Below are 24,250 nucleotides of genomic sequence, written 5' to 3' on the forward strand. Positions count from 1 at the left end.
GTGTAGTCAGTCGCCATATCCTTCTGTCTGCGCCATGCTATACTGTATGTATGATTATTGCACGTCACTAATGGCCCCCCACACCGAGACTGCCGCACCTGCTCTATACAATAGCCGCTAATGTTATTCCAGCGCTCCGCGGCGTCACGCTGCAGGACAGGCTCTGATTGGTCCTTCCTGACATCTATCAATAAGCACTCCACCAATTCAGTGAATAAAACCTGTTCTATCCCCGCCCCTCTATCGTAAAAGCCTAGTGATTGGTTGTTTCTCCTGTCCATTATTAGCGTGTTCCCCTCTCATTGGACGAGCTGGCCTGCAATCACGTTAGTCACTCCCACCTGTCTTTGTCCCTATCGACGCACTGCGCTCTTACCCCATTGGCTCTCGCTGTTTGCCAATCACAGACTGCATGTCCAACCCCTTCAGGTCATTGGCCGGTCGTAACGCCGGGCCGAGAGATGATTGGTTGTTGGAGACGTCAGTCGCGGAGCTGCTCGTCTCCCTGTTTCCCAGTGTGCCCTGCGCGTCGCGGCCTTGTTCGCGCCTTCAGCCCGCGGAGGAGCTGCTGCTGCCGCCATGTCCGACTATCCCGGAGCCCAAACCGGGAACCGAAAGGACGCGTTTGCCGATGCTGTGCAGAGGGCTAGGCAGGTGAGGCGAGAGGAGAAGGTGGGCCGGGGGGCTGTGCGACCCCTGAGGGGCGGAGGAGGTGACACGGGCCGGCTGAGTGCTGCTGTGTATTGTGTATCCGGCCGCTGGTGTGTGGCAGTGCTGGATGTGTAACGTGTGCTGTCATGCTGCACCTGGGTGACTGCTGGGTATCCTCACTAGGCAGCGGTCCATGTGCAGCCCGTATGTTACCTCAGCACAGGGCAGTGTATGGGGCTGTCTGCACAATGGGCAGCTTCACCAGCACTGCCTGGCACCATGGCCAGTCCTGAAGGGGTATGTATGGGGGTGACCAGGCTGGGGTGGTAAACATGGCTGGTAAATAAACCCCCTAACCTGAGTGCTGTGTCCCCAGTGCTGCCTGTGAGCAGACATTGTGCAGGCGCTGCTGTGTGCAGCCTGGACATCACATGCTGCAGCCGACTGGGAATTTATATAAAAAATAAATAAAACTGGTAAAATTAGAAAAAAAAATTTGCACTCCCACATTCAGTCCTCTGGTGGTCCCTGCTGGTCCCAGTAAATGGCGTCACGTATATCCTTGTGGTGTTTGCAGCCAATCTCTGGTCACTGTGTATATGTCACCAGTGAGTTAGTTCTATAAGACATGCAGCAACCATTGGCGCGGCGGTGCGGGAGCCAGGGACTGAGCAGGGGGGACACCATCTATATCTGGATGTGAGGGACCATTACATAGGCAGGGGTTGTAGTCACATCCAGGCCCAGAAGCTTAGGGGGTCCATAAGGTGACTCTCTCCAATATGAAGTGACCAGTACTATAAATTATAGGGGGGGGGGGGGGTGCAGATTTAGTGCACAGGAGTTCAGGCTCGATATATAGGTCTACAATCACACAGTGCCTCCGATCACTTCACCAGCCTGAAGCCTTCACCCACTCTTACCAACCGTGCTTCACCCTTCCTGACAAGGCAAAGAATGCCCACTCAGTGGCCACATCAGGCATTGAGCGAGCGCTTCTTGCCATGTGCAGAAGGGACCTGTCACATGACCTACCATTGATCCATATGATGCTCTAAGGTCAGGTCATTGGACTTGAGGTCAGAACAGGATTTTCAGCAGCAATGTTGTGTAGAATCCAGTATCGTGCACATGTTCAGGTTCCTTTAAGGACCTGTAAGGGCTGATTCACACATCAGCAGTTTCTGTCTGTGTCTTGTGGTTTACACACCTATTGATTTCTTTTCAGACTTTTTTATTTTTATGGGCGATTGTATCTGCAGATATATATATATATATATATATATATATATAGAGAGAGTCTAATTGTTCCAGTGTAAATCGGTGGGCTGCATGTATTATACATTTTGCATAAATCCTGTGTTGCGCTTCCCCCACCGCTGTCTTGGGACTTGCACTAGATGTGATTGATCCCGTTTGTCTGATTTTCATGGACTCTTGCTCATGAGCTTCCTGAGAGTGACATTTGTATAGTGACCTCCATACAGATGGCAAATCGGACAGGTGGTAGAAAACTGCAGAAAAATGGACCTTGTTACCTATCGAAACCTGACATGGACTCGTGCCTAGTCCTTGAAGTTGGGGATCACACGACTCGGACAGACTGCTGAATTTCCATTATAGAATTTGCCAATGCAAAAGTACCCAAAAGGTTTTTGCACTGGCACAACTACAGGTATCGCTGTGGGGTAAACCTGCAGAATAAACCAACTCTTTGTGCTGTGGCTTTTATTTGCCGCATGTGGGTAAGATCTGGTAAAATCCCATCCACTATACTACTATATACATGGCAGCAGCTAACCCACCGTGCATATGGGATATGTTCACACAGGACATACTTACTGTAGTTTTTGTTACACAGAGAATGTGTAGAGGTAAGAAATGCGTCATTTTTTTTTTCTTGCATATTAAGTACTCTGATTTCTTCAGCTTTCACTTCATTGCAAAAGATGAAGTCTGCTGTAGAAATATAGAAAAATATTAGGTCAAGGAAGGTGAAGAACCAAAAGAAAATACTCATCTGTCGCCAGTGCTCGTGTCTCCCAGCACGGTCGGGTCCTGCTGCCTCGCTGTCCCCACCGCACTGCGATGTCCCGGGTCTTTTTGTTACATGACCGCCGAGGCCAGTCAGCAGCCTAAGGAAAGGAGCCGGGACGTCACAGGTAGTGAGCTGGTGAGTGACCACAGCGGCCATGTGTGGCGGGATGTCCAGAAGTGCAGGACCAGACTGAGATGCTCTGGGCACCAGGGACCGGTGTATAAATGTGGGTTTGTGTATGTTTTGGGGGTTTTTTTTGTCTTTCACCTTCCACAGAATTTCTTTTTCTGCATCTTGTATATGGGCTGCACCACTGCTTATGACTGTACTACACATCCCAGAGCGGAGGTCTGCGCCAGTCATGGTCTTGTCCCAGGTTGTATCGGTCACCTGGTATAGGGCAGCATCCAGGACAGGGACGGTTTCAGACTACTGTGACTTACATCAGTGATGGAGGACATGGTCTGAGCGTATCTGTCATCTGTTACCATGGGAGCTAATATAGTCATGCTGCTATTAGCTTCTAACCCCATGCCTGAGCCTAATGTCAGTGACGGGTGTCGCTGCTCAGATCGTGACGCTTTCTAGAAGAGACGTGTACCCGCTTTCCTGCAGGCGGTGTGACTACAGGATTGCTGCAGCGGGGCTGTGGGATATGGAAGTGCACCCACACACCATTTATAACATGCTAAAATAGATTCCTACCATGTGGGCACGTAATGTATGATGGTGGAGATGCCACACTGTGGTCTGGAGCAGTCACTATACATAGACCCTATTAAAGGGATTTTCCAGGTTGTTGGTCAGATCAGTGAAGATCTAACTTGTGGCACCCTGAGGCAATGGGCTGTGTGTGTGTGGGGGGGCAGTGGCCCTTTCATTATGTACCAGGCAGAGCGCCGTACATTGTGATGTGGCTGCGCCTGGTATTGCAGATCAGTCCTTTTCGCTTGAATAGACTGAACTGCAGAAACGCTGCGAGACTTGATGGGGATGTTTTGTAACTGGTGCATAGAGGAGTATAAGAATATATATCTATATCTGTGTGTGGCAGAATTCTGATTGGTTGCTGCAGGCATCCATGCACTCATAATTTTTTTGTGTCTTCCTCTATTTGCGGTCACCTGTCTTTTTGGCCATGGTAGTGACACTGCTCTCTGCTTAGGGTTACATGGAGACTCTGGAGCGCCAGTCATTGATTTTTTATCTACTAAGTGGCAGCTGCCGACCAAAGCAATTCTCTGAGTGGTATCCTTGTGGACTGAATTAATTAAAATCAATGTGTGTGACCCCAGGCCCTGACACCAGGCATCATCTGTATAACGCTACAGTATATGGAAGTAACGTTCCAGAGAGGTATATACGCCACAGACCAGAATTAGTGTAGGTCCTACGCTGTGTAATGGGCTCCTTGGGTGGTCACTCTGCACACGTGCCAGGCGGGAGACCTTCTATAGTTGTGGATCTGCAGAACTGATGGAAAATGGCCTCGTCTGTAATACCAAGCTGGCCATAACCTCCGTGTGCTATCGTTGTTTGCCATGTTTTATTCTCGCCTGTAGTAGGTGTTCAGCTTGTACTTGGATTGTGACATGCAGGTCAGTATCAAGCTGTCTGAGACTGTAGCATTTGGGTGAGATAAGCGGCCTTTTCACTACTTACCACACACAACACCATATGTTGTATATCGGCTGTGCTTGGCCTGGCATCTCGGCCCATTCACTTGAGTGGGGCTGAGCTGTGGACAGGCTGTGACCTGTGAATGTGCCATCACATGGCCTGTGAAGTCTAAGCTGTTACTTCAGACATCTGATCTGACGGGCAGCCGCTCATCTTCACTTGATCTATCCCTTGTGTTGTGCATCAAATAATTATCCCCAGAAAGCCCCTTTAACCCTCTGTCATCGGGGCCCATCACTTTCTGTAGTGTTATTGCCTGGTGACATCTATGGCGGTTTCTAGGGGCAGTGGCTCCCAATTTAGCAAGTACATTGGGACTTTGTATTGGAGAAATCTGCCTTTTGAGCCTTTCACCCCCCTGTAGTGACTGGTTATATCAGACATGAATGTCGCCGGCTATTGGGGCCATTACTGCTGCTGTTAGAGGCCACTGGGGAAGAAGTTCTCAAGATTTTTCCTACAGTCCATTTCGCCTTCTCTAATATGGAGGAGTTTTTAGTATTACGTGGATTCACGCTGTGACTTACACATCCTTATACTTGGGCCGTAGTCTCCATTTTCAGCCGCTGCTGCCTATTATGTTATACCTGCTGTTGTCTCAGAGGTGTGGATATGGGAGACAACGGGTTAACATCTAATAATGCCACCTGTTAATATAGTCGCTATAACATCTCACCGTCCTATACGCCAGGGCAGTGGGTGCAAATACTAACCCCTCAGTGCCCAGAGTCTGAGGCTGACCGTGCCATGGACTTCTATGTGAAGTAGGCTGGGGTCAAATACTATTATCGTTCTGGTTGGTTCTATAGCGCCAACATATTCTGCAGCAGTGTACTGAGGTCTCTCTCATGCCTCTGAGCCTGGTCACATTATAAATGTCTTGTATCATACACCATGTACCAGCATGGTACCATTCATGGAAATGCTGCAGTACCTGGCACAGCCAGCAGAGGGTGGACAGGTAGATGAGTTGTCATGTACTGCTGATCAGCGGGGTCTCTGGTGCTGGACCGCCACCAATCTTGTGGTGCTCAATATCCCAGAAAGTCCCCAATAACCTCCCTATTGATTTTACAGTAATTCTAAACAGATCCTCTAGAACTGGAAGTTTTGACATCCGTGTGACCAGAGCCTTGCATGTCTGCGCCCTAAATCCTAAAAGCAGCGAGTTAATCCACCCAAGGCCGGGTTCACACGTTACAGAAAAGACGCAAAAGCTCCAAAGTCACAGAGCAAAATAGGAGCTGCCTTCTAAGTATCTGACCGGAGCCTTGGGAGCGCCTCGGCCCGCGCCCGGCTCTGTACGTCAGGGCTGACACTTCTCACTCTGCCAAGTCTATACCAAAATCTTCAATGAAAAATGCGTCTGATCAGCAATGTGTCCTCACGGCCTAAAGCCTTTCCTTCTGATGCCTTACTGTTAGAGATGTTTTCTGACAGGGCACGCGCCATGTGTATGGTGGCAGCACTCCAGGTAATGACACCCGTGGGTGTGAGCCAGGGACTACTTTTATTAGCCGGCCATGTTCTCCCCTCAGGGCAGCTCTTCCTTCCTGCTGTCATTAGGTTTACGGCTCTGGTAATGACAACTTGCTGTGCGACCAGGCTCATAAAGTCATGGGCTCAGGCGTGTCGCCTCTGTCAGGGTTCCCGCTCCATCTCTATTGTGCTCATGTAGCAGCAGACTCTTACACTTGATCTGGCTCCTAGTAACCAATCAGAACTTGGCTTTAATTGAGTAAACTGCTCTGGAGAATTCTAAGCTGTGCTGTGATTGGCTGCTGTGGGTGTTTTGGTGCATGGGGCACTATCCTGCTCTTCATGGGCTTCCTCTTCAGTGTTATAAGGACACGTTCAGTGTCAGTTCATCACCCCAAGTAGTGTCTGTTTCTGTATCCACACAATGTCCATATGATGAAACCAAAGTACTTGTCATTTAGGCTTGGGGGCAGTGTAATACTACTCCGGGGTCACCTCACAGACTATTTAAGACAAGCAGCTGACTACATAGTGGCTTAGGCCAGCAATTTTTGGCAAACCCCATGCCAGTAGTTCCACCAAATGTCTCATCATTGTCTGGACGTCTGCTCTGTGTACTGCAGATGACTTTCCATTGGGATCTGCCATATTGTATGGAGTATGTAGACCCCGTCCTAATGTCTGCTCTCTCAGTATCGGCCTCTGGTCAGTCTGGTAATAGTATTCTATGAGAAGCCGTAGCTCCGTGTACATGCTGCGGTGTAACCCGCTCAGACACACCATGAGGCCGCAGTGTGTAGTTATAACCTTCCCCCTCTTGTCTTGAATAGATTGCAGCAAAGATTGGCGGCGATACTACAGGAGGGGTCAACAACACCCAGGAATTCAATTTTGGCGGTCAGAAGAGACAATTAGAAGATGGCGGTAAGTACTGGACCATGTGTACATGGTTGTCAGGGGATAAGACGGAGGATCGGGAAGAAGTGACTTTAGTGAGAGATCCCCATTATCTTTTTTCTCACAGATCAACCAGAGTGCAAAAAAATGGCAACACAAAGCGAACGTAAGTTTTCTTCATTGTTTCTAGGGGTTGTGTGTAAGGGTCTTTACCCCCCTATGTGCATAGATCCGTGTCTTGGGTAAACGCCCTATAACTATACTACGCAGTCTATAGCTTCCTGTTATCGGGGTGTTGGGCTATCTGTGTTATGGGATGACGTTATTCCATATGGCAGACATGTAATGTGTACTTGTGTATATTCCAGCGATCGCCCCTCCTCTTACTCCAGTACATCAACCCCGGTAAGTTCTTCTGTCCGTTCATTCTTTTTCATTCTCCTCTTTCTTTCCTTGTACTTCATTATAACAAGGCTTCTTATTCCTCCAGGGCAACATCGCTGACAGAAGAATATCGTGTACCGGACGGCATGGTGGGGCTAAGTGAGTGTTCCCTGCCTGTCTATGTATGTTCTGTATAATACTGTAAGTGGTGACTAGTAAACTCATGGACACTTTCTTTTTCTTTAGTCATTGGCCGTGGAGGAGAACAAATCAACAAGATCCAGCAAGAGTCAGGATGTAAAGTTCAGATTTCCCCAGGTAAGAGCAGATTTTTCTCTACCTCTATCTTGGCTTCAAAGGCTTATGCCACTAAGGACACTTATCCCCTCTCCTGTGGTTAGGAAATCAGTGTCAGATCCTTGGGGTCTCCCTACAGCCTCCTTGTGAATGGAGTCCGTGTGCTTGTGTCACCGGCACTCCATTCATTGCTATGGGGCTGCTGGGACTCCACTTACGTTGCAGTTAATGGTGCACTAGTCGGGTGTTAGGGGGAGTTTCAGTCCTCTGCTTTCATGGTGGCTGGGAGACCCTCAGTGATCTGAAATGTATCCCCTATCCACAGAGTTAGGGGTGGGGGGAGTTTAACAGCCAGGACCCCTACTAGAACGCCTATTGTCCAGCTTGTCCTTCATGATTTTTTAGATGAAAGACAGGCCAGTGACATTCAAGAGCAAGAGAATACTAATACTAATAATACTAATCTTTTCTATTGCAGACAGTGGAGGGCTCCCAGAGAGGGTGGTGTCACTCACTGGTTCTCAAGAAGCTGTGCAGTAAGTAAATGTCCCTCTAAGACCTACCATAAGGGGTTACTCACTTGACTTGTTTTGTTTGGGGGGGGTGTCCTCCTTTTATAAATTTTGCAAATGTAAAGCAAGACAAGGATTTGTACTTCTCATTCCTGCTGATTTCACCTCCTGAAACGCTGTGAGTCTTTCTAGCCTAAGAGCCCATGCACATGACCAAGTGTCCATCCGAGTTGAGGCCGATTTTGCAGCAGAATGCACGGGGACAACTCTGAGTGACAACCAAGTGCATTTTGTTATAGCACTACCTCATTAGGGGCCTAAGACCATTCTGTTCCAATGTCATGAAGTGGGATAGGACCTGCTCTATTTTCATCAGAACCCCCTCTGATGGCACTTCAGCTTGTGCATGAAGCCTATAGAGGCACCTGGGGAAGGTGTTTTTTGTTTTAAATAAAAAAAAAAAAAAAAATACAAAAGGGGCTCTAAATTAAAGGGGTTTTCTGTACTTTAAGGTATGTTTCATACTGGTGACCTATCAGGCCATCATTGTAGTATCTGTGTAGGTTCAACACCTGGCCCCACTGCAGATCAGCTGTACCATAAGTAACTGCTGCACTGGACGTGGGAGCAGCGCTGCAGCCCTGTCCACTGTGGCTCTGCCGCAGAACTGCAACTCTGATCCCATTACCATGTAGCAGTTGCTGGAGCAGCTGATTGGGCAAGTGTCAGAGCAACCACAGATCCCATCCTGTTCATAAGTCATCAGTATGAAACTTGTATTAGGGGCTTGAAAATGTCTCTAAGGGAGCGTTCACACTTCGAATACGCTGACTGATTCTGAACTTTTTTCTCTATGGGCCCCTTCACACGGCGTAAGCGCATCTAAACACTTCCCATTCACTTCAATGGGAGCGCTCGTAGAGAAAAAAGCAGCCCATTCATTTCAATGGGGAGCGCTCTTATGCCGGCTCCCATTGAAATGAATGGGAACTGCTTTGTACACGCTGATTCTGAACGTGTTTTAACATTCAGAATCAGTCAGCGTATACTCAGTGTGAATGCACCCTAAGGGTGCATTCACACTGAGTAAACGCTAGCTTATTTTGTAGAGTAAAATTACACTTGTAAATTTTGCTATCCCATTGACTTCAATGATATTTTTTTACAAGTGTAAAAAATACGCCTGTAAAAAATACGCCTGTAAAAATACGCCTGTAAAAATACGCCTGTAAAATGTCATTGAAGTCAATGGGATAGCAAAATTTACAAGTGTAATTTTACTTTACAAAATAAGCTAGCGTTTACTCAGTGTGAATGCACCCTAAGGGAGCGTTCACACTACCGTTGGTGACCTTCAGTGGTGTCCGTTGCTATTGTCCACTATAAGATGTTAGAAACCGGCATTAGCTGAACTGTTATAATTTCCATTCATTACAATGGGATTTTATCTTGTCCTTTACGCCCAACCCATCACGTGTCCGTTTTTTTTTTTTTTTTGGGCAGACAAAATATCCTACATGCAGGACTTGTGTGTGCGATAAGAAAAATTTTCATCCTGGATGTCACGCTACTGTTATTTTTTAACGTTAAAGTCTATAAGTAACAGACACAAGTCCGCTTTTTTACTGTCTGTTTATTTTTCTGCGCATGCTCAGAACTGACAGGAAAAAAAAAAAACGGACAGTGACAGTAACGCACACTAACTGAGGCCAATGTGTCCTTTTTTTTTTTTTTTTTTATATTGATCCATTAAATGGATCAGTTAAGAAAAAAAAATGTAAAAAACAAAAAAAACCTTTGTAAGTCTTCAGTAGGTGATACCTTTTTTAATGGCTAACTCATAATGATGACAGAATATGACGTTTCGAAGCTTTCCTCTGAGCTTCTTCTTCAGATATAACTAAAGAACACTCTGTAGAGGCTGCATATTTATGTACAACAGGACACAGGGCTAGAATTACAGGAGGGAGGGGGGGAAGAGGCTTATTACTATATACTTATAACAACAAACAATCAATTGCCAGATCCCTCAGTTCTTATCTTAATGGCTGTCTTAATGATGTGTATAAAAAGACATAAACCCACGTGAGATGTTCATCCCATTGTCCAACGTCTGGAATAGGGTCATGGCCTTGTACTCATAAATCAGTCGCTGTTTCCTTGATTTAAAGTTCCCTTTTAAGATCAAGATTTTCATGTCATTGGTGATATTATGATCTTCCTGGCAAAAATGACTTGGCACGGGAAGATCAGTTCTCTGTTGTTTGATTGTATGGCGATGTGAATTAATTCTCATTCGGAGTTTCTGACCAGTCTCTCCAACATACAGATTTTCAGTGGAACATTTGGTGCAAATGATCAAATACACCACATTATGTGTGTTACAGGTGAACGTACCTGGGATTTGATATTTCCTGTTAGAGTTTGGTATCTCTATCTTGTCAGTGGTCAGTATGTGCGGGCAGGTTTTGCACCTCTTCTGTCCACATGGAAATGTTCCTTTGTTAGTTGGAGGTGACAGTGAGCTGCTGACAACCATATTCCTGAGGTTTGGTGGCTGTCTGTAGCACAGGAGAGGGGGGTCAGAAAATATGGATTTTAGACGATTGTCTTTTTGCAGTAGTGGATGTAATTTGCGTGTGATTCCTCTCAGCGTCTCCAGGTGGGGGTTGTATGTGACAACCAGGGGTACCCGAGTGTTCTCCTGTTTGGTATTGTATTTTAATAACTCCGATCTTGGTATCCTGGTGGCTCTGGTGATTTGGTTATCAACTGTTCTTGGATGGTAACCCTGCCTCAAGAATGTGTTTTTGAGGCCCCCAAGGTGTTCGTCCCTATCTGCAGGGTTTGAACATATGCGATGGTATCTGATGGCCTGGCTGTATACAATGGAGTTCTTTATGTGTTTAGGATGAAAACTATCCCATCTTAGGTAGGTAGGGCGGTCAATTGGTTTCCGATACAGCGATGTCTCAATTTTGTTGTCCTGTATCTTGATGACTGCATCCAGGAAGTTTATTTCGGAGAAGGAGTGATTGAGCGTCAGGTTGATGGTGGGATGGAACTGGTTGAATTGTTCATGGAAGGTTTTCAGCTGTTCCTCAGACCCGGTCCAAATGATTAGGATATCATCAATGAAGCGATAGTAGGCCTGAGGCCTAATGGTGCAGGTGGATAGGAAGTCACTCTCAAGCTTGGCCATGAAGAGATTAGCGTACTGTGGCGCCATTTTGCTCCCCATTGCGGTGCCGGTCCGTTGTAAATAGATGCAGTCACCAAAGGAGAAGTAATTGTGAGTGAGGATGAATTTTGTCAGTTTCACCACCGATTCAGCGTTCATACCTCGCTTTTCCATGAAAAACTGGCAGGCATTTATACCGTCCTGGTGTGGGATGTTGGAGTACAGGGATTCTACATCCATGGTGGCCAGGATGGTTCCATCTGGAAGGGGACCTATAGTGGATAGTTTGTTTAATAGGTCTGTAGTATCCTGTAGGTAGCTGGCTGTATCCTTCACTAGGGGTTTCAGAGTGCCCTCCACCCATCCAGAGATTTGTTCAGTGAGAGTCCCAACACATGAGATGATCGGTCTCCCTGGGTTCCCAGGTTTGTGCAGTTTTAGAAGCATATAAAAAGTCCCTGTCCTAGGGCTTGCCGGTATGAGGCTGCTTAGGCTTATTGCTCCATCAGATAGGCCGGAGATAACCTTTTTTAGTTTTTTGGAGTACTCCACCTGCACCATTAGGCCTCGGGCCTACTATCGCTTCATTGATGATATCCTAATCATTTGGACCGGGTCTGAGGAACAGCTGAAAACCTTCCATGAACAGTTCAACCAGTTCCATCCCACCATCAACCTGACGCTCAATCACTCCTTCTCCGAAATAAACTTCCTGGATGCAGTCATCAAGATACAGGACAACAAAATTGAGACATCGCTGTATCGGAAACCAATTGACCGCCCTACGTACCTAAGATGGGATAGTTTTCATCCTAAACACATAAAGAACTCCATTGTATACAGCCAGGCCATCAGATACCATCGCATATGTTCAAACCCTGCAGATAGGGACGAACACCTTGGGGGCCTCAAAAACACATTCTTGAGGCAGGGTTACCATCCAAGAACAGTTGATAACCAAATCACCAGAGCCACCAGGATACCAAGATCGGAGTTATTAAAATACAATACCAAACAGGAGAACACTCGGGTACCCCTGGTTGTCACATACAACCCCCACCTGGAGACGCTGAGAGGAATCACACGCAAATTACATCCACTACTGCAAAAAGACAATCGTCTAAAATCCATATTTTCTGACCCCCCTCTCCTATGCTACAGACAGCCACCAAACCTCAGGAATATGGTTGTCAGCAGCTCTCTGTCACCTCCAACTAACAAAGGAACATTTCCATGTGGACAGAAGAGGTGCAAAACCTGCCCGCACATACTGACCACTGACAAGATAGAGATACCAAACTCTAACAGGGAATATCAAATCCCAGGTACGTTCACCTGTAACACACCTAATGTGGTGTATTTGATCATTTGCACCAAATGTTCCACTGAAAATCTGTATGTTGGAGAGACTGGTCAGAAACTCCGAATGAGAATTAATTCACATCGCCATACAATCAAACAACAGAGAACTGATCTTCCCGTGCCAAGTCATTTTTGCCAGGAAGATCATAATATCACCAATGACATGAAAATCTTGATCTTAAAAGGGAACTTTAAATCAAGGAAACAGCGACTGATTTATGAGTACAAGGCCATGACCCTATTCCAGACGTTGGACAATGGGATGAACATCTCACGTGGGTTTATGTCTTTTTATACACATCATTAAGACAGCCATTAAGATAAGAACTGAGGGATCTGGCAATTGATTGTTTGTTGTTATAAGTATATAGTAATAAGCCTCTTCCCCCCCTCCCTCCTGTAATTCTAGCCCTGTGTCCTGTTGTACATAAATATGCAGCCTCTACAGAGTGTTCTTTAGTTATATCTGAAGAAGAAGCTCAGAGGAAAGCTTCGAAACGTCATATTCTGTCATCATTATGAGTTAGCCATTAAAAAAGGTATCACCTACTGAAGACTTGCAAAGGTTTTTTTTGTTTTTTATATTTTATAACCACTGGCTAACACGGTACCAAAACAAACATTTTCCTTTTACCGAAAAAAAAATGGTCGCACTAACTAACCTCAGTGTCCGTTATTGTCTGTTGTAATAGGTTTTTGTGTTTTGTTTTTTTAACGGACACTATCATAACGCAATCCAGCGGTAGTGTGAACACTACCTAAGGCTTTTTTATTATTATATTTTTATTTAATTTTTTTTTTTTTTTTTTTTTTGCAGATTTTACTACAGTTTTTTTGAGCAAAAGCCAGGAATAGGTTGAGCAAAATGTGCTTCCTATATAGATTTCATGTTCCTTTTGTAGCCATTCTTGGCTTTGGCTCAAAAAACTGCAGCAAAATCTGCAACAAAAAAAGTGTTTTCGTAACATTGGGGCCTCAACCTAAGGTTGTATACACACATGGGAAAGGGCGCTGAATTTGGTGTGGAGTCTGCGTCAGATTCAGCGCTGACAAAAAAGCCTCCTATTGACTTCAATGGGTTCCTTTTAGTCAGTGGGAGGCTTTTTCTTTTCTTCAGCACTGAATCTGATGCAGATTCCACACCAAATGCAGAGCCCTTTTCCTCCGTGTGAATGCGCCCTAACTGAGTGTGTTTGTGGTAGCGCAAGGGTTCTGTTCACACCTGTCTTGTGAGCCTCTATAAGGGTTTCCACCTTTTTACAGCAAGAATAGCACAATACAGAGCACAAATCTTGTCGTGAACCCCAAAAGACAGCATTAAATGTATGGAGTCTACCAGTGGCCGCTGTGCTATAGCTTCTGCTGTGATACTAGTGTGAACGTAACCCTGAAGAGGTTGTAGCAGGATAAGTAAACATGTCTGCTTTGTCCCAGAAACTGGTGTGTTGTGACTCTCATGCAGACTATTCTGTAGTCCTCAGCCTTAAAGGGAACCTGTCAGGGCAATTGGGGATCATTAAACCATCCACAGGCCATATGTGCCCTTAATGGGGGTGGGGGGAAGAATTACCCTGCCTCTGTGCTCCCCTCATTGGCACAGTGATGCCAGGGTGTATGCCCTGCGGGCGCACCACAGAGGAGCCAAGTGAGAATCATTGGACTCTGCTCTAGGGAAGTATAAAGGTTTAACTCTATCTGTACCAGCATTTTTTATTTATTTATTTTAAACCGGGAGATTTCGGACACTGCCCCTCCAGGCTATATGGTCCTTTGGGTGGTTTAATGTCCCAAATCGACCTGACCGCTTCTCTTTAAGAGGGCAAACCCCCTCTTTGAGAGTGGCCACCCTGAGGTATCCCTGTATCTTCCAGGGGACGCTGTCTGTATCTTGCCATGTAATGCCAGTGTGTAGTTTAATCTTCTCGAATTTCCCTGTAGAAAAGCAAAGATGATGCTTGATGAAATAGTGGCTCGGGGCCGCGGGGGACCACCTGGTCAGTTCCATGACAGCGCCAACGGACAGAATGGCTCCTTACAAGAGATCATGATCCCTGCTGGTAAAGCCGGACTCATTATTGGAAAGGGAGGAGAAACCATCAAACAGCTGCAAGTAAGTGCGCTCCTCTGCTACGATGAATGGGGGCCGGGACATGGGATTGGTTGTCATGTAAACTCATATGTTTCTTCATCTCACTGTCCAGGAACGCGCCGGAGTCAAGATGATTCTTATACAAGATGGCTCACAGGGCACGAATGTTGATAAACCTCTCCGCATTGTAGGAGAGCCCTTCAAAGTGCAGGTAGGTCTCCAGCAAGTGAAGCCGTCCCTGTATACTGACACTGCATTCGTGTGTATGTAGGGCAGTGGCACAGCGCCTGGGCTCCAGGGAGGGTCTGATGGCTTTTAATAGGACATTGGCATTAAGTAAACTCTGCATCAATAGTTCTCAGCATTGTGGTATTGAGCAGTCTGTCTCTTCCTAATGACTAGGTATAAACATATTGACGTTTCTGGTATATCCAGTACATACAACAAATGTCTGACAGGCGGGGGTCAGAGGGGATCCCCTGATCTCTTGTGATTGCTGATCAGGAATAGGGACTTGGCTTTTTCTCATTTAAAGGGATCATTTAAGTTGAAACTTTTGGCCAAACGTCAGGTTTCCAGGCTGGTTCTGACCCTGGCTTGTGTGACTTGAATGACACCTGACCCCTGACACGTTCTGCCGCCTCTCATGTTAAAGGGGAGTTACTTGTACTTTGGGGGTTGGCTTCACTCTTATACAGGTAACTGTGACACCGGAGAGGTGGAGGAGGCCTGATAATAAAAAAAGGGGTTTTTGCTTTGCAAATGAGTAATAGCAAATTTTGTAGTGTTTTTGTTTGTTCTTAACTCAATGTAATGTTATCAACCCATAGAATCCTTTTATCGTGTTATTTAAGCTGCACCGTAAGGCTGTGTTCACACGGAGGAATTTGCCGTAGATTTTGGAGTTTATTTCGCCCCCAAATTTGGAGCAGATTCCACTCGAAATCCACCTCCTATTATTTGCAATGACAGCAGGAAGAATCCTGCTCGATCTTGCCGCGGATACCACTGCTGATTCAGCGCGGGGGTGTCCGTGGCTCGAGGCTCCCTCCTGACTGGGCCTAATCAGTAGCAGGATGCTATTCTCACCCCTGGCAATCGTTAGTTGATGACCTAAGGATGGATTATCTATTATGTAGTCAATTCTTGGGAATCTTTCACTATTTAGTAAGATATGTTATGACATACTATGTCCTGTAGTGGGCACCACCGGTACATTGCAGCCATTATGTTACTAGTATCCTATCCTTCTATCACTGTCACCACTAAATCCGCCACACTTGTCACCTCTGTACTGTGTTCTCTTCTTACAGCAAGCCTGCGAGATGGTCATGGATCTCTTACGAGAACGAGATCAGGCCAACTTTGGTGACAGAAATGAGTATGGCTCCCGAGGAGGAGGAGGCGGTGGTATCGATGTAAGTAGTCGCTGCGGCTGACAGGGGGTTGCGTGGTCTGTGCGAAGTGTTTTAGGCATTGACCTTTCCTCATGGCAGGTACCTGTCCCCCGGCACTCAGTTGGGGTAGTGATCGGGCGCAATGGAGAAATGATCAAGAAAATCCAGAATGACGCTGGAGTCAGGATACAGTTCAAACAAGGTGAGGATCAAGTCAGCTCCAGACATCTATGTATAAGTACAGCGCCCCGGCAATTGGTGGTGCTATACCATGAGCAACCATTGTAACGTTCTTCTATTTAAGTAAAAATTGTCATCCTATAAAATCTCTTCCTGTAGATGATGGAACCGGTCCTGATAAGATCGCACACATTATGGGACCCCCAGATCGGTGTGATCACGCAGCCAGGATTATTAGTGATCTGTTACAAAGTTTGAGGGTAAGTACTTGGGGTAGTAGAGCGACGTGCCTAATACTAAATCCACTCTTACATCTGGTCAATGCCTATTTCTTGCTCTCCTTTTACAGAGTGGTCCACCTGGACCCCCAGGCCCGGGCATGCCACCTGGTGGCAGAGGAAGGGGTCGGGGGCAAGGGCCATGGGGCCCTCCTGGAGGGGAGATGACCTTCTCCATACCCACTCATAAATGTGGCCTAGTTATTGGTAGAGGTGAGTGGAGGGCTGATTGCGGACGTCCTCTGTTTCCTTTAGATGGTTTTCGCCTTTTTAACCTCTCGCTTATCTGCAGGTGGAGAAAATGTGAAGGCAATTAACCAACAGACTGGAGCCTTTGTGGAGATTTCACGGCAACCGCCACCCAACGGCGACCCCAACTTTAAAATGTTTATTATCCGAGGTTCACCACAACAGATCGACCACGCCAAGCAGCTCATCGAAGAAAAGATTGAGGTAGGGCAGTGTCCCTGCATCTAATTGGGGGGCATGACTGTCTGCTCTCTGTACTTGAGCTGGGTGAACTTGTGTTAAAGGGGTTGTCCAGGAATTGGATAAATCCTAACGGGGGCCGGGGAAGGTGTAAATAAATCATTGCCTGTGTCTGCTGACGCTGTATACGCTGTGCTTTCGCTGCCAGAAGTCCTAGCCTGCTCGCAACTGCTGAAACTAATCAGTGGCAACAATAGCGGTAAAGGACCTAGTGATGTCACTCATATGTCACTGGTGGTGAAGGCGCAGCGTGTGCCTGGACAACAGCAGCGGGCCCTGGAGTGAAGCGGAGTATGATCTCTGGCCTCTCCTGTGATTTGTCCAATTCCTGGACCCCTACCCTTTCACTCCACAAAGCGTGTCTATAGAATGGCCGCAGGGGACCCCTCATTCCCGGGGTTCTCGATAGGTACAACCATCACTCTTCATATGTATGATGTTTCTAAATGCCTCCTTTTTCATACACTTTTCCAGGGTCCTTTATGTCCGATTGGTCCCGGCCCTCCTGGTCCTGGTCCAGCTGGCCCCATGGGTCCATTTAACCCAGGCCCTTACCCACCTGGACCCCCAGGAGCACCCCCACAGTATGTATTAATGGACATTGCAATTCATAATAATCTTTACGTCACATGATATTTCAGCAAATGTTTGTTAAATAAAATGGTATGTGCCAAGCTTCTGGATAAAAACTAGAAATTTTGAGCGATGACTGTACAGCGCTGCAGAATATGTTGGTTCTATACAAAGGAATACAATGATCTGTTTTATTCCCTCTCTTTATTGCAGTCCAGGTCCACCGCCTCCCCCACCCCCTCATCAGTACCCCCCACAAGGTTGGGGCAGCACGTATCCCCAATGGGGGCAACCGCCAGCCCCACACGACCCCAGTAAGTGTCACAGCAGCAAATGGGCATTACCTTAGTGATCCTTTCCATGGCTATGTGTTTATATGGCCTCATTCTTCTCTTACAGCAAAACCGCCAGCCCCGACAGACCCCAGCGCCGCCTGGGCCGCTTACTACTCACACTACTACCAACAGCCCCCTGCCCCTGTCCCTGGGCAGCCTCCTGCCGTCCCTGTCCCTCCACCACAAGGAGAGCCTCCTCAACAGCCTCCGCCTGCCAGCCAACCTGACTACACCAAGGCGTGGGAGGAGTACTACAAGAAGATGGGTGAGTGTAAGTCTGCCATCATCACTTACTTAGGGGGTTGGATACACATTTGCTGTGGCTACCTGTATAGTCCTCTCTGACGGGGATTGTCGTGTCCTCCTCCTCCAGGTCAGCAAACGACTCAGCCCACAGGACAGCCGGACTACACGAAGGCCTGGGAAGAATATTACAAGAAACAAGGTACACACCCCCTGCCGAGTGCCTGCACCTCTCGCTGGGGAACCTCTTGTGTGTATTTCTAATATTTTATGTATTTGCAGCCCAAGCAGCAGCGGCAGCTCCTGGAGCCCCAGCGGCAGCTACAGCAGTCGCGGCAGCTGCAACCGCAGCAGTGGCAGCGGCATCAACTGCTCCACCTACAGCACAACCAGATTACAGTGCAGCATGGGCAGAATATTACAGGCAACAGGCAGCGTACTATGGACAGGCACCGGGAGCGCCGCCCACACAGCCTCCTCCGGCACAGCCGGGGCCACAGGTCAGTCCTATGTGCATAGAAATCATAAGACACACATACCCATGGTAATGAGAGTTACTCCCATGTACTGTCACTGGCCTGTGTATGGAGCCGTGAGCCCGGGAAATAACTCTGGACAAGTCTTATACCTGTCCGTTTTGTGTCACTTGAAGAAAGTGAATGGGTCTGTGATGGCGCGGGCGGCGCACAGAGGTCACTCGTGTCGTACAACCATAGACCTGGCATACGTACACTGTTGTAGACTTGGTTGTAGATTTAAGGATGCAGCCAGTTTAAGCCTTTGGGACAAGGTGACCCTCATCGTTTTTGTTCTCATTCTGAAAGCCATGACTTCTGTATTTCTATCGCACTTTTCTGGCTTGTGATTTGCCAGTTGACTTGTGTCTTTCCGTGGCAACATTTTATACTTGCACTTGTCGCATTGTGTAATCCGGACGGTTTCCGCCTTCTGCCCTGCGAAACTGGACAGGACATGGAAAGCCGGCAGTCAGTTTTCAAACCCATTCATTTGCACAGGTAGGAGCCTGTGAGCGTCTTCTGCCTGTCTGTGGGGAAACCGTTTTTTTAAAAAATTTTATGTCGGAACACAAAGTCAGACAAGCAGGACTTTGTGTCCGATTATAAAAAAGAACGGTTTTGCCGTGGACTGGTACAAAACACTCACGGGCACTCACTTGAATGGGTTTGAAAACTGACTGCCGGGTTTCCGTCCCCTGTCCAGTTTCTCAGGGCAGAAGATGGAAACCCAGCAGGATTGCTTAAAGGACGCAGATGTGAACCAGTCCTTACTCTTAGCGGGAAGTAAATTCTGGCATTGTATTTTTATTTTATTTCAGTAGGTTTCTAGACTATGCAATCTACTGATCACTAATACATTGAGATATTACTATGTTATATAGACCTAGTAGGGAGGACAGTGATGTCAGACCTGGGGGGGGGCCTTCATTAGACCCCGGCGGCCTTGACAGCTCACTGGCACTTCTCCCCTATTGTGGCATGGGAAGGGCTGAAAGCATTCTCGGAAACCTCTTAGATATTTGTGGATGCTGTGGAATGGCATGTAAGGGTTAAGTGCCCTCTGACCTTAAGTCCTGCTGTATCTTCTGTATATTGCAGCAGACATCCACCGCTGATGGTGCGGGCTTAGTGTGTAGTCTGGCAGCATGACCACACTGTAGACTTATGGCATGGTACATAAAAGGGGTTGTCTGGGGAGTTGATATTCACTTACCTGCTCTGGTGGATGCTGATGACTGACTCTGGGGTTGTGATGTTGCCGGATCCCCCAGATCCATCATCAGCACCCAGACCAGGTAAGTTAATGACAACTTCTCCCAAACACTCCCTTCTAAACTCTCTGTCGGTGCTGTATGTCCAGGGTGGTCAGTAACGGGATAAGATTTAGGGGTGCCTGTGCTGCTTCCCGCTGACATCTTGTGCTCTTCTCTCCTCCAGGCCCAGTGAATGTCACTACGTGTCGTCACTCATTACCAGTCTGAAGATGGGAGCCTCTGTTGCTGACCTCAGTGAGGGGAGAAGCTGTCTGAGAAGTCCCCTAGTTGTATTTTTATTTTATTTTTTTAGGACATTTTCCTGTTTTTGTCCTTTTCATCCTGTCCCGGTTTTTTTCATCTTGAAAACAAGAGAGACCTCCTGGCCCCGTGGAAGATTTGTTCAGTGACGGGGCAGGTTCTAGACATTAGGACTAATCTGAGCGCCTCCCGTCCACGCACCTCCCAGATACAAAACACGGTTGGTTTTATTCACTGGAGCTGCCTGTGAGTAATGAAATGTATGATTTTTGATTATTTTTTTTTTAACGTAAAGAGATTATCCCTCTCCCCTCCCACGTTCCTGTGCTTTTAGTTGGTTGAACATTCCCTGGTGACACCCCCCATGCTGTCTGCTGGTCCCACATCTGCAGCTGGGGCCTTGTGAAGTGCGCCGGTCCCTCCCGCAAATGGGGGGTCGTGATGTGTTTTGTCTGTTCAGAGACATGGAAACTGTACGCTGAGTTTTTACTTTTTATTGCCTGTTTTTAACTTCACAATAAACAATGACAAAACTCTCCCGACTTCGCTCTCTGCTCTGTTCTTCCATCTGCGGTTTTGTCGTTGTCTGTCGTTCAGGTGGATTATTATTATTATTTTTCCTGTTAATGTTCCTCGTGATGAATTCTATGCTGTGTTCTGGAACGGCTTAGGGAATCACAATAAAGCTGTGAAAGAAAACGCTCTTTAGTCGTGTCTACGTGGTTCACTGTTATACACTCGTACAGGTGGATTCTGGGAGAAAGGAGCTGAAGCCATCACCTGACTGGTCCTGAACTAGAGTGAAGATGGAGGACAAGGCCATGTTTCCAGGTTGGGGCTATGATACATAGACAAATTGAAATTCTATGGTTTCTAGAGCTGTGTTATCCTCTGCCGTCTGAGTCATTTCATCCACTCATTCTGTCCCAGTCTGTACAGCAAAGCTAACAAGTGAGCTACAGAAACCGGCAGGGTCGGGGCAACACGGTGGCTCAGTGGTTAGCACTGCAGCCTTGCAGCACTGGAGTCCTGGGTTCAAATCCTGCCAGGAACAACATCTGCAAGGAGTTTGTATTTTCTCCCCGTGTTTGTGTGGATCTCCTCCCATTCTACAAAAGACATACTGATAAGAGAAAAAAAAAGTACATTGTGATCCCTATATGGGGCTCACAATCTACATTTAAAAAAACCCCCAAAAACCGGCAGGGTCAGGCACAACTAGTCACCTCATGCTTTATGCTGGGCCGCTGTACCGGTATATTCTAGAAGACTCCCAAAGGCCGGGGATCCAGTTGGTAGAAACTCTGCGTTAAAAAAAAATATATAAAAAATGGCGTTTTACAGCCACAGCAACATTGATGGAATTCTAGTGAATCCCAGCCCCACTTTGCAGGAAAAAAAAACGTGCAGCAGATATGCTACAATCTGCAAAAACGTTGATTTTTAAAAAAAAAAATAAAAATTTTTGGGGGAAATTGCAGCATGTCGATTATACCTAGGTAAACACCGGTGGTTTCCGTATAGGTATAATGGAAGCAGATGTGTTGCCACTGTTTTTGTTTTTTTTTGTTTTTTTTACCGCAGCGCTTTTTTGCTACATGGAGCCTTGGTCATAAAGAGGTTTTTCACTTTAATTTAAATCTTGATATTGGGTAATGAAAAAATGTTCTGTAATCTTCAAATATGAAATCCAATGAGGTCTACTACTTATCACAGCTGAGATCTTGCTACAGTTGTATCGGGTCTAGACTGTTAATGAAGCCAAATAGTTCCAACCACCAGGCTCATAACTACTGGGGACGGAGCATTGTAGTAAATGCCCCAGACAGAGCAAGTGTGCTGCAGAGGATCCAGAGACTGTGGTAGCAATGTCTCAGCTGTCCGTCTGACTGTAAACAAGAATTTTTCTTTAAATTTAACATGGGGGAATTGAAATAGTTAAAGGGGCTCTATCAGCAAAATCATGCTGATAGAGCCCCACATATGCGTGTATAGCCTTTAAAAAGGCTATTCAGGCACCGGTAAAGTTATATTAAAATACCCCCCTGTTTTAAAATAATAACCTAAAAAAGAATGTTCTCTACTTACCGAACGTGCACGCTGGGCGGGCATACAGGGTGTGTCTTCATCTTCATCCACGCCTCTTCTTCCTCCGATGTCTTCGGGTCCCGTCCTCCTCCGGCGCTTGCTCGCAGACACTGATAAAAAAAAAAAAATAGCTTGGGCGCATGCGCAGTAGCACGCGGCTTCTACTACAGCTACTGCGCATGCGCCCGGGCTATCGCTGTCCGTTCGCGAGCGCTGGAGGAAGACAGGACCAGAGGAAGAAGAGGCGGGGAAGAAGATGAAGACACACCCTCAATGCCCGCCCAGGGTGCACGATCCGTAAGTAGAGCACATTCTTTTTTAGGTTATTTTAAAACTGGGGAGGTAGTTTAATATGACTTTACCGGTGCCTGAATAGCCTTTTTAAAGGCTATGCACGCATATGTGGGGCTTGATCAGCATGATTTTGCTGATAGAGCCCCTTTAAATTCATCCATCAAGTTCATCTGGCTCCAAATTATTTATATAGCATTATCCTGTACTGATCCTGAGTTACAGTCTGTATTATACTCCAGAGCTGCTCTCACTATTCTGCTGGTACAGTCACTGTGTACATACATTACATTACTGATCCTGTATTATACTCCAGAGCTGCGCTCACTATTCTGCTGGTGCAGTCACTGTGTACATACATTACATTACTTATCCTGTATTATACTCCAGAGCTGCGCTCACTATTCTGCTGGTGCAGTCACTGTGTACATACATTACATTACTTATCCTGTATTATACTCCAGAGCTGCGCTCACTATTCTGCTGGTACAGTCACTGTGTACATACATTACATTACTTATCCTGTATTATACCCCAGAGCTGCGCTCACTATTCTGCTGGTACAGTCACTGTGTACATACATTACATTACTTATCCTGTATTATACCCCAGAGCTGCGCTCACTATTCTGCTGGTGCAGTCACTGTGTACATACATTACATTACTTATCCTGTATTATACTCCAGAGCTGCGCTCACTATTCTGCTGGTACAGTCACTGTGTACATACATTACATTACTTATCCTGTATTATACTCCAGAGCTGCGCTCACTATTCTGCTGGTGCAGTCACTGTGTACATACATTACATTACTTATCCTGTATTATACTCCAGAGCTGCGCTCACTATTCTGCTGGCGCAGTCACTGTGTACATACATTACATTACTTATCCTGTATTATACTCCAGAGCTGCGCTCACTATTCTGCTGGTACAGTCACTGTGTACATACATTACATTACTTATCCTGTATTATACTCCAGAGCTGCGCTCACTATTCTGCTGGTGCAGTCACTGTGTACATACATTACATTACTTATCCTGTATTATACTCCAGAGCTGCGCTCACTATTCTGCTGGTGCAGTCACTGTGTACATACATTACATTACTTATCCTGTATTATACCCCAGAGCTGTGCTCACTATTCTGCTAGCTTTACCACAATTACATTCCAGCTCTTCCTGTTAGTGTGGTGTGTACAGAGATTTTCAGTCTGCGTAGAATAGTGAGTGCAGCCATAAGGTTGGCCATTCAGATAGATAATGTGGGTGCAGTGAAATAATAATGTGACATCCTGCACCAACATCACTTCAGTCCAAACGTTTATTGCATAGTAAGCTAAAGCATGTATAGGTGCACCTGAAGGTTTGTCCAGCATGAGGCGCTGTCATACATTTTGCTCTGGGCTTACACTGCTGCTCTGCTGGACTTGTACAGAAGGCTGCGCCATAGATTGTATAATAAAAGATAATCCTTTAATAGTCCCACCACAGGGAAATTCAGTTACAACAGCACGTGGTGGTGAAGCATCAGTCACTGACAGTACTGGCCAGTGCTATCACAGTCTCATACATGGGGTGGGATTTGTTCTCCCGCATGGAGGTCACCACAGACAGTATCCTTCTGTCACCCACCACCTGTACTGGGTCCAAGGGGCTCCCCAGGACAGAGCTGGCCCTCCTGATCAGCCTGTCAAGTCTATTTCTGTCCCTGGTTGATATACTGCTCCCCCAGCAGGCCACTCTGTAGATGGCTGAGGCAACCACAGAGTGAA

At 46.5% G+C, this 24,250-nt stretch overlaps 1 protein-coding gene across 2 annotated transcripts; it reads left to right on the plus strand.

The window, feature by feature from the left end:
• Positions 1-519: 519 nt before the first annotated feature.
• KHSRP (KH-type splicing regulatory protein) lies at positions 520-20,160 on the plus strand. 2 transcript variants are annotated; one of them, XM_075272498.1, is made up of 20 exons: positions 520-654; positions 6,679-6,772; positions 6,873-6,911; positions 7,114-7,150; positions 7,236-7,288; positions 7,376-7,447; positions 7,905-7,962; positions 14,420-14,591; positions 14,683-14,781; positions 15,884-15,988; positions 16,067-16,169; positions 16,307-16,407; positions 16,497-16,638; positions 16,718-16,878; positions 17,389-17,498; positions 17,701-17,801; positions 17,887-18,093; positions 18,196-18,267; positions 18,348-18,565; positions 20,021-20,160. In XM_075272498.1, the coding sequence occupies exons 1-20, from the start codon at positions 580-582 to the stop codon at positions 20,027-20,029; spliced, it is 2,028 nt and encodes a 675-aa protein (XP_075128599.1). In that variant the 5' UTR covers positions 520-579; the 3' UTR covers positions 20,030-20,160. The 2 variants fall into 2 exon arrangements, with proteins under 2 accessions (XP_075128599.1, XP_075128600.1); XM_075272499.1 differs by having other exon boundaries at positions 17,887-18,087.
• The last annotated feature ends 4,090 nt before the right edge of the window (positions 20,161-24,250 follow it).

Source organism: Leptodactylus fuscus, chromosome 5 (genome assembly GCF_031893055.1).
Source record: "Leptodactylus fuscus isolate aLepFus1 chromosome 5, aLepFus1.hap2, whole genome shotgun sequence".
Taxonomy (NCBI): Eukaryota; Metazoa; Chordata; class Amphibia; order Anura; family Leptodactylidae; genus Leptodactylus; species Leptodactylus fuscus.

Bases quoted from the DNA above. Each gene is read 5' to 3' on its own strand.
- KHSRP (XM_075272498.1), top strand. From the start codon at position 580: ATGTCCGACTATCCCGGAGCCCAAACCGGGAACCGAAAGGACGCGTTT. The intron at 6,773-6,872 runs GTAAGTACTGGA...TTTTTCTCACAG, and splicing joins GAGACAATTAGAAGATGGCG to ATCAACCAGAGTGCAAAAAA. The intron at 14,782-15,883 runs GTAGGTCTCCAG...CTCTTCTTACAG, and splicing joins GAGAGCCCTTCAAAGTGCAG to CAAGCCTGCGAGATGGTCAT.